The 15,726-nt window shown below is 50.3% G+C and overlaps 5 protein-coding genes across 5 annotated transcripts; 3 read left to right on the top strand and 2 right to left on the bottom strand.

Moving 5' to 3' along the window:
• Positions 1 to 3,230: 3,230 nt before the first annotated feature.
• On the top strand, positions 3,231 to 4,466 carry N7477_002137 (uncharacterized protein; the record flags this gene model as incomplete). Its single annotated transcript, XM_056963800.1, has 1 exon — positions 3,231 to 4,466. One exon carries the CDS (start codon positions 3,231 to 3,233, stop codon positions 4,464 to 4,466), a length of 1,236 nt encoding a protein of 411 aa, XP_056823753.1.
• Positions 4,467 to 6,536: 2,070 nt separating this feature from the next.
• N7477_002136 (uncharacterized protein) lies at positions 6,537 to 8,296 on the bottom strand (the record flags this gene model as incomplete). Its single annotated transcript, XM_056963799.1, has 2 exons — positions 6,537 to 7,180; positions 7,234 to 8,296. 2 exons carry the CDS (start codon positions 8,294 to 8,296, stop codon positions 6,537 to 6,539), a joined length of 1,707 nt encoding a protein of 568 aa, XP_056823752.1.
• Positions 8,297 to 8,815: 519 nt separating this feature from the next.
• Positions 8,816 to 11,872, top strand: ysh1 (cleavage polyadenylation factor subunit YSH1; the record flags this gene model as incomplete). Its single annotated transcript, XM_056963798.1, has 7 exons — positions 8,816 to 8,968; positions 9,031 to 9,128; positions 9,376 to 9,463; positions 9,519 to 10,577; positions 10,633 to 10,719; positions 10,769 to 11,285; positions 11,340 to 11,872. 7 exons carry the CDS (start codon positions 8,816 to 8,818, stop codon positions 11,870 to 11,872), a joined length of 2,535 nt encoding a protein of 844 aa, XP_056823751.1.
• A 142-nt stretch (positions 11,873 to 12,014) lies between these two features.
• Positions 12,015 to 13,539, bottom strand: N7477_002134 (aminotransferase, class III; the record flags this gene model as incomplete). The annotated part of the gene is made up of 4 exons (XM_056963797.1): positions 12,015 to 12,269; positions 12,323 to 12,775; positions 12,835 to 13,197; positions 13,252 to 13,539. 4 exons carry the CDS (start codon positions 13,537 to 13,539, stop codon positions 12,015 to 12,017), a joined length of 1,359 nt encoding a protein of 452 aa, XP_056823750.1.
• Positions 13,540 to 14,395: 856 nt separating this feature from the next.
• Positions 14,396 to 15,312, top strand: N7477_002133 (RNA-binding signal recognition particle subunit SEC65; the record flags this gene model as incomplete). Its single annotated transcript, XM_056963796.1, has 2 exons — positions 14,396 to 14,849; positions 14,960 to 15,312. 2 exons carry the CDS (start codon positions 14,396 to 14,398, stop codon positions 15,310 to 15,312), a joined length of 807 nt encoding a protein of 268 aa, XP_056823749.1.
• Positions 15,313 to 15,726: the final 414 nt, after the last annotated feature.

The raw sequence follows: 15,726 nt of genomic DNA, 5'->3' as shown, positions 1-15,726 counted from the left end.
CGAGAAGTGGTGATGATGGCCGAGTTGGGGACGTAAGAGCGTTGCCGATCCATCGCGGACTCGGCTTTGCGCTAAACTCGCATTTTGCCGTTTCGTATTTCTGTTTTCTCCTGAAACATCACCTCTTGTGGGTTGACTTTTGACTACCATTTGCTACTTCTCGACTCTTTGGGCTTGTCTAGGATAGTCTAATTCTGTATTTACAGTCGCCAGGGTGATCTCTTCGTGTTGACGGACGGTGGAGGCGGAATGGATGGGTCCATGCGTCCTGGGAAAAGAAACCGAAGCGAGTCCTTGGGCGCTGAGGGACTCGGCGCATTCCAATTGCACGCCATTTCGCAATGTATTGACGGGGTCAAACAGTGCAAAGGCCCGCCACTGGAGTCTCTGAAGCCCTGGCTTAGCCGACACCCACATTGAACCCGCGACTCCACTAGGGGCGTCTATAGAAACCTCGAACTCCGCTCTTTACAGAATGGATGAATTGCGAGCCTAGTCATCAGAACAATAGATACCTTTATGTGGAAAACGAGGCGAATCCCATAGGATTTGATGGTGATTTGATGGCTGTTGGCAGTCCGATCAGCTGATCTCGGCCATGCCAGATGACTCAGCTTGAAGGTGGAAAAGGGAAGAGAGTGAGCGAGAGAGAGTGAGAGAGTGAGAGAGAGTGAGAGAGAGTGAGAGAGAAAAGAGAAAGTGAAAGAGAGTGAGAGAGAGTGAGAGAGTGAAAAGAGTGAAAGAGTGAGAGAGTGAGAGAGTGAGAGAGTGAGAGAGTGAAAGAGTGAGAAAATGAGAGAGTGAAAAGAGTGAGAGAGTGAGAGAGTGAAAAAGTGAGAGAGTGAGAGAGTGAGAGAGTGAGAGAGTGAGAGAGTGAGAGAGAAAGAGAGAGAGAGAGAGAGAGAGAGATCGGACGCCCAAGACAAGAAGAGAGGAAAGGAAGTTGGAGAAATAGACAACAAACGTGCGTGTACTTGAACCTAGAGAAACGATGGTCTCTTCTTGAGGTACTACAGCAGTCTCAATATGCAAGGGAAACGCCTGGGTGACGTGTAAAAGTCTCCACTGTGATTAAGGTTGACTCTGTCTCTGCAGTCTCTGCACCGCGAGTTCTACGATTTCTGCAAGTTTTGGAATCTCAAACTAGAAGTGTCGGTAATTATCATCACTGTTGCATTACTGTCAGAGCTCCAGACCCGAAGCATGTCAGATCTGTCTGGACAACCTATGTGCGGGAAATTCGATACTGGGCGCCAGGGCCTGGCGCCCGAACTACAATGAAGGCCAAGAAGTGGCCACGCATTCGAGGCCTCGAAACTTTCACCCGGCCATCGATTCTAAGTGAGAAATGAGAAGTGCTCGGGTGGATTTGCATCCATCCGTGATCACAATATTCCTGACCTTGAGGCTAACCTGCCTACCTACTGGCGCATTCGAAATAAAATATCTTTCCATATGTAGAGAACATTTTTATGTGCAACTGAAAGTAGAATTGGTGTCGATGGAGTGTTTCTGTTTCATAGGTGTGTTCCAGTCTTTCAATTGTGCAAAATTTAATGCTGAAATGTGTGGAAGCGGTCATGATCGGTATGTTTGATCAGCACAGGCCTTTGATCGAACGTCCAGACTGTGACCCAAAACCAAGAGAGCCTTGCGAAGTACCGAAATCAAAGGAGATATTTCGAGAGCACTCAGTCACTTACACCACAAGTTGAACATATAGTACATAATGATCATCGACTTGAACGAAACCAGAGTCTACGGGCCGCTGGGGGCGGATCTGGAGCGGGGCCAGACCCCACCGGGACACAGCGCCACAGAATATCTTCATCGGGTAGTCTTATCCCGAAATCCAATTGCACCTCGAATAAAATGCAGAAAGGCCTCGAGTAGATTGTGAGAATCAAGTGCAGTAAAGGTATAGTCGATGACAAAATTGCTCATAATATCGAAGCCACAGTGAGAGACGCCGGGCAATGTGCGATCCATCAGTGACCGATCAACTCTCAGAGACGAATCAGAAGAAGCGGGATAAATAAATTCCCAGCCTGGAAAACTGGATATGCCTGCATTTGGCCACATTAAAGTTGACAATGAGCGCAAGCTGCTTTCTAGTGCGACTCACTGGTGCAGTTGATACTTCTATCAACTTCAAATTTGGTGCTGAGCATTTTCTACCCAATCACCCCCGCCCCCCAAAGTGTTCCCAGTAAGAGCATGAGAAAATCTTTCTCTGGTTAATGCATGGGAACTATCAAGCATTCTACGACACAGTATCTCCAAAGCCTCTGCTGGTTCACCGGACTTGGAGATTGGCGTGGTGTCGGCCAGGGTTTCTACATTGAGCCTATTGAAAACAATAAGCGCAGAGCCATGCGCGAGATGGAGATCGAAAATTTGAACACTTGAAAGCGTCGACCTTTTTCGAATAGTCTGCATTATGAGCTCGAAACGTTTCCGAGGACACCCATAAAGGCAGACGATGGTCAGCAATCTCGATCAATTGGTACAATTTGATGATGGCGGAAAGAAACCTAGGAAAGGTACCTTCAGATGTCGGAGGCCTTTCAGCCCGTGTAGCTCTATGATTGATCAATCTGTTTTGTCATTCTATATGGGAATCTCCCACTATGTCTAACAGGATCCATTATGCTTGAAGAATTGTTTGCTTTAATGAATACTATTCCCGGTGTTTCGTGCCCTCGAAACTGCTCTGAGAGCGTCATTTCCAGAGTGATCTTTGCTGGCCAAAAAGGCTGATAGGCTAAGCTTAGCCCCAATTGACTCGAAAACGAGAGGTGTTGAGAAAAGGGTCGTGTTATCAAGTGCGCAATGTCTGTGCTAGACATCCAACCTTTCCACCGCGACAAGTGCGTGAGAGCTGGCGATACCGGCGGAGACTATGTGTAGCCCAATCAGAGCCAGGCCAGTCCGCGCCGAAACAAGCTGAATGAAGTAGCCATCGCCGTGAAGATAGCCAATCTCCGTGTCCCAGGTCATAGCCACCATCGAACTTACGGGAAATTATGCTTCTAAGAGAAATGGGGCCTCGGCTTGAAGTGTTGCCAACAGTCTCTCACCTTGGCCTTTTATACTTTATCTCTCCCCGCAAAACTTGAATTCAGGTGCTCTCTGATCGGACCTGCAGAAAATGCCTCCAACCGTCGCAATTTCATGCCCAGCACTAGGAATCCGGCTGGACGGGAGTAGGTCAAGATTCAGTCCGGGAGATGTCGTTGTCGGCACCATCTACCGGACTGCACCCACTTGTCGCGCCCGAGGCCCGACTAACGATCAAGCTGCACGGTAAATCGGAGGCCTCGATGATTTTAGCGAGAGGCATGAACCATAGAGATTACTTTGGCCAATTCAACCTCATTGATTCTGAGGCAACCACCCAGATCTTACTGGCTAATAAGCCCCTCCATGTTGAGCCGGCCAGCAAAGGCACTTCATGGCCCTTTGCTTTAACCATTCCAGCGACAATCAATCACGAAAGTCTAATCGGACCCCGCACTGCTCAACGAACTGCATTTCTCCCTCTGAACCCCGAAGAAGTAGCCGTTCAATTGCTGCCGTCAGCTTTTCGCTCCAAAGGGTTCCGATCGGGGATAGGAGCGTTTGTGGAATACATTCTGGAGGCAGAGCTTGAATTGCAAGAGCGAGGAAAGACCAAAACCAGTCGAGCCGCGATGCCGTTGCAAGTGCAGCAATTCCTCACGGAGCCCCCGATAACGGACTTTCAGCTCAAAAGACATTCTGACTCTCGGAAAATTACCTCGCAGCGACTTATACCTGGCCTCAAAGACTCTGGACTTTCTTTTACACAGATGGCCCAGCAGTTCATTGGCTCTTCCAAGTTGCCCAACTTCTCTTTCAAAGTTCACGTCGAAATGCCGACTCGCTTGCAGGTTGAAAATACCAACTACATGCCCCTTCGGATTGGGATTGAACCGATCTGGAATCACACCAGCGAAATAATTCATGATGTGCCGCAAAAGATCAAGCTAGAATCCCTAGTCATGCGCTTGAAGCTAAGCATGACGTTGGAATCTGGTGATCTGAAGGCCTGCGATTCGCAAGAGATAGAGTTGATCTCATCTGCGGCGGTCCGAGGCCTCAGCGAGGAGGTCTTCATGTCGTGGGGTACTATGGGGCGCCCTGACTCGAAGAGTCGACCGGAAATTGAATTCATCGATGTCGGTGGACTTCTAGATTTTAGGCTGGGGAGATACAACCTGGGGAAGGTATACCCGAGTTTTACGACATACAACATTAAGCTTACACATCAGCTCTCATGGGAGATCCGAGGCGTCTTTGATGATGAAAAGATAAAGATGACTGCTAGTCATGATGTTACGGTGCTGCCCCCTTCCTACCTAGAGGAAGAAATGTTACTCACAGAGGACCCGCCGCCCTCTTTTGCGGAAAGCCAAATGACAAGAGAGGTACGAGGGAATTTATAGCATCGGAATGGCAAAACGCATATGATTCTGGGTGAAAACACTCGGCTCAAAGTATAGGACTCGCAAATGCGCTGTGAAGCTCCTGTATTTGGATTCGCTGAAAGGCTTTTCAAAGGTTCTCTCAGAGTCATGTCATCGTCGCAAGTGTCTGTGTTACTTTCAATCTCCTCGTCATAGAAATTTTCCGATGGAGGTCTTTCTCGCTCACGATGAGTAAACTTACATGGAAAATCAAACTTCACTACCATAGTCCATTATTGCTCTGGCTCTATAGCCGAAGCACCATCAAGAGACGTGGGAGTTAACGTTGATAAGCTCTAGAAGCTCTGAGTGAGTATTCAAAGCTAAGAAGCCCATGCCCGAAGCCAGAAGATCCATAGCTTCATAGATCGTAGATTTAAACACCATAGATTCGCAGCTCTAGAGATTCAAGATTTGGAGATTCAAAGATGTAGAGACTTGTAGCTTTCGGAATCTAGAAATCTAGAAATTTGGAGATTCAGAGATTTAGACACCGGGCAACGACTAGAAAGAAGCCTGAGTAGCGGGGCTTGGCCGGTTCCCTTGGTATCTCGATTGGGCCTTACTAGGCTCGTGAGATACTAGTGAGCCGCAATATCGACACAATGGGCGTTCGTGCCCTATCCTAACAGTCGCACGAATGCTCAGACTAACGGCCTACGCCACCTTTACTCAAACAAATCGATCGAAGGACTGCTCGCTGCCCGTCAATTTTCGTTGCCGCTACCGACTGCTTATGCACGAAGGATACTCCCCTCGGCCAGCAACCTATGTCTGCATAGCCCAGCGTCTCCGTGGCTCCATGCGATCAAATTAGCGTCTACTGCGACCGTTGGTCTCCCTTTTCTCACTATAACAGCGGTTTCAATCGCCATTCAGATTGCAACCGACATGTCAATCACGTTTAAAGGTCATGATGAGTAAATCTCACTTCACCGAGGACAAGATCTTCAACATGAAACACCTTCTTCAGACAGCTCGATCCAGAGTTTCTCCAACCTCGAGGTCTATTTTGTCTCTTAATGACCTGGAATCCGGAGCTATCGGATACTCCATCTACGGAGACGATCTCGAATCCTTTATTTCCAAGGCTACCGTTAGCAGGAGCTCTAATAGGCTGAAGACTTCCAGCACAAGTTCAGATCATTTGATGGAAAGACAAACAGCAATATCTCTCCAAAATTTGGGGCTCTTTTTTCCCCCCACAGATCCATCGGTTGGCGGTGGATGGGGATGCTGAGCTTTCGAAGATGAAGCAGAAGAGAAATTTCGTCGCCAACTATATGGAAGAAGCAACACCCCCTTAACTCATCACAACCCAGTCTCTTCAATCGCGATATTAAATCAAATCCGTCTGCATCTCACGCACCCTGCGTTAGGGACATAGGACAGAAAGAAGTTGTTGGAAATATGAGAAATTTAAGATCCTCCCAAGACTCCGCGCAGATGCCATCAAGGAGAAACTTTGGATCGAAAGGCATACGTAGGGGATTGGCACAGTCGCGGGACAGAGTTAATAGCGAGGGCCCTGCGGCACCAGTTGCGAGATTGCTTAAGAAGGTTAGAAATCTCAAGAATCTGAGACAAAACAGAGCTATCTCTCGATACAGCAAGTCTTGTACTTGGTTATTGTCAACATGCCATCTGAAAATGAAATTACCCGAGCACGCGAGGCACTGGGCCTCTGGAAACGATAGCCAGTAGACTGATCTAGCGGCCTAAAAATCGTTTCTTCAAGGATCATGGTAGCTTTATTGAATAAAATGATTGGAATCACTCTTTTAAAGATCCGTAATTCGGCTGTTTTCGATCGGCAATGTGTAAAGCTGGCACAACGCAGTAAAGTAACGGATCGGACGGTTCATAATGGAAGGTAACTCTTTCCTCCACAAAAGATGCAGTAGATGGAAGAAATCAAAGACCCCAGCAACCTCCGGTGCTAGCCTCCCAACGCCACAAACCGCACGCAGATAATGCAATAATCTCCAGGCGGAGAACAAATTAGAGACACAAGAAAAGAAAAGAAGTAAGATTACAATGTTGACTTCTTCAAGCCCCGCGGTCACGGTCTTCCTTTGGGTCTTTCATGTAGCCCTTTTGGATGTGCTTAGTTCCTCGTCCATCGGCTTCGAGCATGAATAGAATGTCCCGAACTTGGATACCAGCTCCTTTCTCCTGGTCCTCGCGCCATGTTCCAAGTCGTTTTGCCTGGTTGGCAGCAGGAGTCTGTTCGCCAGGTCGACTCGACTTTTCGGGTCCAGTTGTTGGGGTAGATGGGGGATTGGGACGCGATGGGGATGAAAAACCGCTTGACGAACCACCGGGCTTCAACCATGAGTAAGACTTTTTGGACCCAAACATGCGGCCCGAGAGCATGCTGTTGGTTGCCATTCGAGCCGTCTCCACAGACTGTTGATGTTGCTGGGCCTCGCTAGCCTTTGAATCAACTAGCTTCTTCGCTTCCTTCTTTGTCATCGACTTCTTGTCAAAGCTCGGTGCCCGTTCAGCCATGGGCGTGGAAGGGGCGCTGTCGAGAGCTGGGGCAGCGGCGCTTTCGCCCAAAATGGCGTTCGCGCCACGCTTGTTGCGTTTCGCCTCGCGCCGGTTTTCCTGCGAGGATTCTCTGGTGACAAGACCGACATAACGCTGGGAAACAGGCTTGAGGTTCGTGGTCTGGCTATCAGGATGGGGACCTAGAGGAAAATTGTCAGTGTGCCAACGTTGAATTTCCTGCAAGGACACATACGCTTCGAGGGTGTTGCGAGATTCCCAGTCACCGATGCCAGAGGCTGCGCCACATCCTGCCACTCCTGAGGAATTACTCCTGATGAGTGTGCTCGCCGGCTGCGGGAGAGAGCTGACGCATAATCAATTACTCCCCTGAGTCGTTCCTCGCACGAGAGTGATAACAGGTTTAGAATGTCAACCAGGGGCGCACCCTCTTGGTTAAGGATTGTACAACCAGTTCGAGTAACCGATGATCCATCCCGGCCTGTGATTTCGATGGGAGTTTGTTTCCCAGTTGAAATTGGATGGAAAAGGCCTTCAGAGGGAATGCGCACACCAAGGTCGAATCCTCTTTTTTGAATCTTTTGTTCCAGAACTTTGGTCCAAAGGAAAGGGGATTGGAGCTCAAATTGTGATCTTCTCGCCGCTTCTGAATCCTCCCGCGTGGGCTCGTTGGGGTCTTTGAAGGGCGGCGGAGCCTGCGAGACAGGCTGCGAGGAAAATGATGACTGATGCATCACGGGTTTGATGTCACCAAAGCTACTGGACGCCGAGAGTGTCCCTGTGGATTGCTGCGAGGCGAAAGACGAATTCATGACCTGCGGGCCTCGGGACGGAGGCTGCGCCTGCGCATTTCGACCGGTGTAGCCGCCTGTGAGGAACGCTTCTTCCTCTCGAACGTCAATTCCGGAGGATGCCAGAACATCCGTGAGTTCAGAAGCGTCCACGGGCCGATTCGCCGGTGCAGAGGGCGGTCCCATAGTCCCCGGAGCGGCAGGTGGAAAAGACGCGCCTGTGTGGGCGATGGGTGTAGAGGGCATGCTGTTCGCGACCCCGTTCATCTGGGGCTGACCTTGAGGAAGTTGCATCGCGCTAAAACCTGGAGAGGCATATGAAGACTGCGCCTGAGAGGGAGGGATTGGCGAAAGGCGTAGCTTTTTCGACGGAGGAGGTGCTGGGCCACCGTTGAGAGGGGATGTTGCATGAGGAGATGGAGAAGAGACGGGAGGAGAGAAGGGCTGTGTGGAGAAGGGCGGAGGCGGCTGCTGTTGTTGCTGCTGTGGATGCCTAGCTTGCGCCATAGTGAGTGATGTTTGAGCGACAATATGGATAACGGTAGCTAGGAGAATCTGCTGTCGTGCAGTTCGAGCGAGATAAAGGCACGTCACGCGTGGTTATTGAAGTGAGCAATTTGCTCGCACCACCAGATGGCACCAAATGTGACCATCTCAGAAGAGCTCCTGAGTCATGAAATTGACGCGTAAGAGGAGCATGGGTGACTCGGGGTGAAAAGGACGATGGTGAAGCAGGAGATGCGGGATGAGCGGGTCAGGGAGCTTTCTCGAGGTTTTGCGGATCGCGCTGTCCGGCACGTGATCATGTCCAAGATCATGGCCTCTCTGCGTCGCATGCTTTCCCTTCATCGCATTCTCTGTACTTTTTGTCGCCATTCTTCTCAATCGCGTCGCATGGGACACCTCTAGTATCTTCGGTGTTAACATAAGGCCAGGCTTCCCAACTGCGCGACCCGGGCGTCTGCGCCCTCGCCCCCAATAGCAGACACTTGAGGTTCGCTGTTAAACAACAATACTCGGACCACGATGGCGGCTAAGCGCAAGGCTTCGGCGATGGGCACGGCTGTTGACGACCAGCCGGTTGACCCGTCAGATGAACTTGCATTCTACTGTCTGGGTGGAGGAAACGAGGTCGGGCGATCATGTCATATCATCCAGTACAAGGGCAAGACGGTTATGGTAGGTCTGATCTGATCACTGCCATTTACGATTGACACCGAGCTGATATGCGGCTCATCCAGCTTGACGCAGGAATGCACCCGGCCAAAGAGGGTTTCTCCGCCCTTCCCTTCTTTGACGAGTTCGACTTGAGCACGGTAGACGTTTTACTGATTAGCCAGTACGTGAATTTCCCATACATTCCCTCGATGCGCTTTTGGGTCGAGATGTGGCTTGAAACCTTTTGAGACTATCCCGTTCTTTGTTTGTTTCTTCCAGACCTGCCTCAATCTTTCTTGACTGCTTCTACAATGGGCCCGGTAGACTCCAGCCCGCTGCGGTGTTGATGCCGTATTCTTCAGGAATACTTGACTGGAAATAATAAGCGTTGTTCTCGAGACCTCTGAACTAATGATGCGCTTCTCTAGTTTCCACGTGGACCATTCCTCTGCTCTTCCTTATGTTCTCAGCAAGACCAATTTTGCTGGTCGGGTCATGATGACCCATGCCACCAAGGTGTGTACCTTCTGGGTCAGCTTTTGATACCGTGAACTAATCAAAATTCCACCAGGCAATTTATAAGTGGCTCATTCAAGATAACGTTCGTGTCAGTAATACGTCCTCATCATCTGATCAGCGTACCACCCTCTATACCGAGCAAGATCACCTGTCTACACTCCCTCTGATCGAAACGATCGATTTCAACACCACGCATACAATCAACGGCATTAAAATCACCCCATATCCCGCCGGTCATGTCTTGGGTGCCGCAATGTTTCTGGTGTCGATTGCCGGGCTGAACCTTCTGTTCACCGGCGACTATTCCCGTGAAGAGGACCGGCATTTGATTCCTGCACAGGTCCCTCGGGGTATCAAAATCGATGTCTTGATCACAGAATCCACATTCGGTATATCCTCGAATCCGCCCCGTCTGGAACGGGAGGCTGCTCTCATGAAATCAATCACCGGTATCTTAAACCGCGGAGGACGTGCGTTGTTGCCTGTGTTTGCCCTCGGACGCGCTCAAGAGCTGTTACTTATCCTCGAGGAGTACTGGGAGCGACATCCCAAATTACAGAAGATCCCCATTTACTACATTGGTAACATGGCAAGACGCTGCATGGTTGTTTATCAGACCTATATTGGAGCGATGAATGACAACATCAAAATGCTATTTCGCCAGCGTATGGCAGAGGCCGAGGCTAGCGGTGACAAGAGTGTAACTGCCGGCCCCTGGGATTTCCGTTTCATTCGAAGTCTGCGAAGTCTCGAACGCTTCGAGGATGTATCCCCTTGTGTGCTCCTTTCATCGCCCGGTATGCTGCAGACAGGTACCAGTCGCGAGCTGCTTGAAAGATGGGCACCCAGCGAACGTAACGGCGTCGTCATGACGGGTTATAGTGTTGAAGGAACGATGGCTAAGCAGCTTCTCAACGAGCCCGACCAGATTCCTGCCGTCATGTCCAAGGTTTCCACCATCCAGGGCCGCGGTCGCGTACCTGGAGGCAATGATGAGGATCAAAAAGTGATGATTCCACGTCGCTGCACGGTCGACGAAATTAGTTTTGCTGCACACGTCGATGGTGTCGAGAATCGCAACTTCATTGAAGAGGTTGCTGCGCCAGTTGTGGTAGGTTCTTTTTGCGCTGGTAGATTCCATGCAACCCGCTAAATTATCTTCTTAGATCCTTGTGCACGGCGAAAAACATCAGATGATGCGACTCAAGTCGAAGCTTTTGAGTCTTAATGCCGATAAAACTGTCAAGGTCAAGGTATACACACCTGCAAATTGCGACGAAGTTCGCATCCCTTTTTAGGAAGGATAAGTTTGCCAAGGTCGTCGGTAAACTCGCACAGGTCGCTCCGCCTACGGAGCAAGATGACAGCCAGTTGATGACTGGTGTTCTTGTCCAGAATGGCTTCGACCTGGCTTTGATGGCCCCGGATGACCTTCGGGAATACGCCGGTCTGACAACGACCACCATTACGTGCAAGCAACACCTGACACTTAGTTCGGTAAGCATGGACTTGATTCGATGGGCTCTCGAGGGCACATTCGGAGCCATTGAAGAAGTGGGGACAAACACAAAGACCGATTTGAAGGATGAAGTCAACGGAGATTTGGACACCTCAAGCGCAAAGCTGGAGGCTGCCGATGAAGAAATCCCCATGGAAGAGACACAAACATTCCTTGTCATGGGATGTGTGATCCTTCGTCACCACTCGCGTACTCGGGAGGTTGAACTTGAGTGGGAGGGCAATATGATGAACGATGGAGTTGCTGATGCTGTCATGGCCGTTCTTCTAACGGTCGAGAGCAGCCCAGCCTCCGTGAAGCGTGCGTACTGTATCGACAAGCTGATAAGGACTATGCTAACAAGTACTTATATAGAGTCTGCCAAGAACAAGCACCATCATCATCACTATGACGAGGACTTTGCTGCTCTCCCCAATCCGCACTCTCATCTAAGCGCTGAGGATCGATTGGCCCGCCTACTTATGATGCTGGAGGCGCAGTTCGGCGGCAGTATTGTTCCCATCGAACGTCCTCGTGTTCCAGCGGATCTTGTCAATGGCACAGAGGGAACTGACGGTACCACGACTGTGAACGAGGAAAGACTTGCCGATATTGAATCGGCCGAGCTCGAGCGTCTCCAAGCCTTAGGAATTCCGGTTCCAGGTCTTGAAATTACCGTCGACAAACATGTTGCTCGTGTCTGGCTGGAAAACCTGGAGGTAGAATGCGCCAACCCTGTTCTTCGGGATCGCGTGCGCGTTGTTGTTGAAAGGGCGGTCGAGACCGTCGCTGGACTATGGGCAGCGAGTTCTTTGCCCAAAGAGGTGGTGTCAAACGGCACTTCGAAGGGACAGATGGAGATGGACGAGGCTACGCAGAAGACGGCTGCCATCGAAGCCCAGGGATAAATTCTCCCCGGCTTGTTCTAATGTACAATAGTAGCAGAGACTATCACATGAATATCCTTTCACTGATCTTTTCGCTGTAGCTCGTTCCGTTCCATTATGACCGATTGCACTTGTCTAGTCTTTCAGATAGTATAGTTCCCAATCATAGCCCCAATTCTGCAAACACTTCAGCCAGAACTCTGGCCAGTACATCCACAATGGTATCAATCTCTTCCTTGGACACAATGTAAGGCGGTGCCAGCAGCACATGGTCACCACGAATACCGTCTACTGTGCCTGGGCTACCATAGAATGAGACAGCAAATTCCGGCTGCAGCCCTTTCTCTTGAATCAGGAAAGACAGTCGGCTTTGGGGATCGAACGGCTCCTTTGTGGTCTTGTTCTTGACGAACTCGAGCTGCAAGCAAAGATCAGTAAAAGATCTAACCCAGATAGCCATATTCAACATACGCCCCAGAACAGACCCTTGCCTCGAATGTCTCCCACATATGGATGATTATCAAACTTCTGGTGCAGTTGACTTTCGAGGTAAGCACCCATGGTTTGCACATTTTCAAGTAGCGAGTCCTCCTGGATGGTCTTTTGCACTGAAAGTGCTGCAGCACAGGAAATTGGATGGCCCTGATATGTCTGTCCGTGTCGAAACACACCTGTGCCTTTGTCCAGTGTTTGCACGATGGAGTCGTTGATCAAGATTCCCGAGACAGGGACGTAGCCCCCTCCTAGGCCCTTACCAATGGTTTGAATATCGGGGACAACGCCTTCCTGCTCCCAGGCGTGCAGAGTCCCACAACGACCCATACCGCTCATAATCTCATCCAGGATGAATAGGGCACCGTATTTTTCACATACAGCTTTCATAGCGGGGAAGTATCCGGGAACAGCGGGAACACAGCCCAAAGCCTAACATATCACTTAATAGGCATCAATCTCCCAGAGACCTCATAGACGAGGCAACTTACTGCACCAACAACAGGCTCTGCGATGAATGCACACACGCTCTCGGGGCCCACGCGCTGGAATTCGGCATCCAACTCTGCAGCAAGACGGGCGACATAATCTGCATCAGACTCACCATCTTTCTTATCACGGTAGGCATAGCAAGGAGACACATGAGAGGTATTCTTGGCTAGTAATGGCTCGAATGGCTGTCTTCGAAGAACATGTCCGCCAACACCTAGAGCACCGAGCGTGGTGCCGTGGTAAGAAGGGAGTCGAGCTATGAACCTAGTGCGCTGATCTTGAGGAGTTGGCAATTCGAGAAAATATTGTCGGGCCAGCTTCAGAGCAGCCTCAATTGCCTCGGAGCCTAAAGTAGAATCATTCTGTTGGCGGGATAGACGACCGTCTCTGGCTAGTCACGCCGTACCTGAACTGACTACGAACAGCTTGGAGAGTTTCCCATCGGTAGATTCAGTCAAGAAATGCGCTAGGTCCTCGGATACCTGAGTTCCAAAGAATGCCAAATGACAGTATGCCAGTTGATCAAATTGATCCTTAATCATGCGATTGATCTTCTCATTCCCGTGCCCTAGGCATGAGACGGCGGCACCACCCGTGGAATCGAGAAACTTAGTGCCATCCTCGAGATATATGTAGCACCCCTGGCCACCGATTGCCTTCTTCGGGATAAAGTGTGTATCTCGGTGCAGAACAGCGCTGGCCATGTTGGAGAATCTCGAAATGAAGTTAGTATGAGGCAGACATGCTCCGTAAGGTATTTCACACACCGGTGACAAGTGTGCAATTATCGAGGTGAATCAATTGAGTAGATTTCTGAGCTGGTTCATGCAGATGGAGAATGCCTTCCTCTTATGCTACTTACTTTCAAGTACCCGAGGCAATTCCTGCGGGGCATCCATGTATGGAGTGGGTTCGGCATGCCGAGCGGGGAGAAGCCGATAAGTTAATTGGCATCAGTATCGTGTCCTACCGTGCCTCGTTATCTGTGCATTATGATTGAGGAAAATATCTGGGCCCACTCGTATTCGGTGGGGGATGTTCTCTGTGGGCATTCCTTTTTCCAGTTGATAAGGCGCTCAGGGAGCTCCTGTAGAGCCACAATTGAGCGGAGAGTACCGCTATGACTCAATTCCGGATAATTCTCTTAGTTGTATGTCGGTCGTAGAATCTGAAACGCTGTATTCCGTGCAATCGTAACGCGAACAGTGAAGCTTCGTAGTGTGGAAACCAGCACTTGCGCCATGAAGTTGTATATCTGCTTGGGGTCGAAAGACAACGCGCAGAAGATCTTGTGTGTATCGTTATTGAAGCATGTTGCGTGCGACCGCAGCTGTTCTGCCAGTCTGACAGAGCCACTGTCTGAAATGCACATGTTGCCATTGATTTGAGCTCATTGAATGATCGAGGTTACCAATTATTCGTAACTATTACTAGAAATACGGCAACTGGCGAGCCACCCACTCCGCCCACTTTGCCCACTCCGCCCGCACAGAAGCGCAAAGGCCACACCCGCACTTTCTTCCTTTGCCAACATCATTCACTCCACGTTCAATTCACATCATGTCGCGCCACGCCCAGATCGAGGAGCTGTCCGACTCCGACCCCGATGAGGTCGCTCCCTATGATGACACCCCGCTGACTGGAAACAACATTATTGCGCCCGTGTCCGTCCCTGCAGCAGCTCCTCGTCCATCGAATCCTCCTCCCATGGCCCAGGCTCAGGCCCAGGCTCCGATGCCTGAGCCGCAGCGCGAAATCCCCCGACACTTCCAATGCCTCTACCCCGTCTACTTCGATAAAACCCGCTCTCGCGCAGAGGGCCGCAAGGTCGGCGCTGACTTGGCTGTGGAGAACCCGCTCGCTCGTGACATTGTCGACGCCGTACAGATGCTGGGATTAAAGGCTGGATTGGAACCTGAAAAGCTACACCCTAAGGACTGGGCCAATCCCGGGCGTGTGCGTGTGATGCTCAAGGATGAGAATGGAAAATTGGTGAACTCCAAAATCAAGAATAGTAAGTCGTCGGACGATTTCCCGCTGGACTGCGAATTGGCAGCGCTGGTGGATTTGAGAACTTTCCTCTTCCTTTCTGTCTTTGGGCATACCTAACTCGCTTATCTATAGAGCATCATCTTTTCATCCTCGTCGCCGAATACTTGAAAGCCCACCCCACCACCGAACAATCGCCTTACCGGTTACGAATTCGCGGACTCCCTATGCCCGAAAAGCTCCCAGAAGCTCCTCCTGCCCCGCGCGGCTGGAAGATTGGCAAAATTCTACCAATCCATTCTCCGGCGTACAGCGGCGGCGGTGTCAGCGACAACCCGTTCAAAGAGGCCATGGCTGAGATGCAGAACATGGGAGGAATGCCCGGTATGCCGCAGATTCCTGGCATGCCTGGAATTCCGGGGTTGGGCGGCGAGCCCTCCGGAGCAGGAACGGAGAAGAAGAAGAAGGACAAGAAGAAGGGTAAATGATCGGACGGCTTGTCTTTTTCTCCGTTCTATCCTCTACTTGCATGGCACGGCGACGGGCGTTATTTGCTTCTGATATGATAGAAGATATATTCTTCGTTGATACCTGCTCGGGGTGCGGGCTGTGGGTATCACTCATCCACAGTGCTCGCCCGAACTCATGTACAATTTTAGAAAAACACACCACAAATTATACTTTGACGATGGTCGCATGATAACATATTCAGTCTCCGGAGGTTGAGATTCTACAAAGTAACCTCAGGCGACACAATGGTAAGTAGCAGTTTCTACAGAGGTAGTCATCTACGTATCGAGTGTGCTTCTTATGCCAGGTAACTTTGAATGCCCAGGCGGCGCCAAAAAAAATTGGTCTCGAGGTCGTTGACTGCAGGGTACATCTGGATGAGAGAATATATT

The sequence above is a fragment of the Penicillium maclennaniae genome, assembly GCF_028827695.1.
Source record: "Penicillium maclennaniae strain IBT 15551 chromosome Unknown utg000003l:1.0-5670915.0:1.0-5674809.0, whole genome shotgun sequence".
Classification (NCBI taxonomy): Eukaryota; Fungi; Ascomycota; class Eurotiomycetes; order Eurotiales; family Aspergillaceae; genus Penicillium; species Penicillium maclennaniae.
The sequence above is the reverse complement of the archived record's forward strand: the minus strand, read 5'-3'. Positions and strand labels throughout refer to the sequence as shown.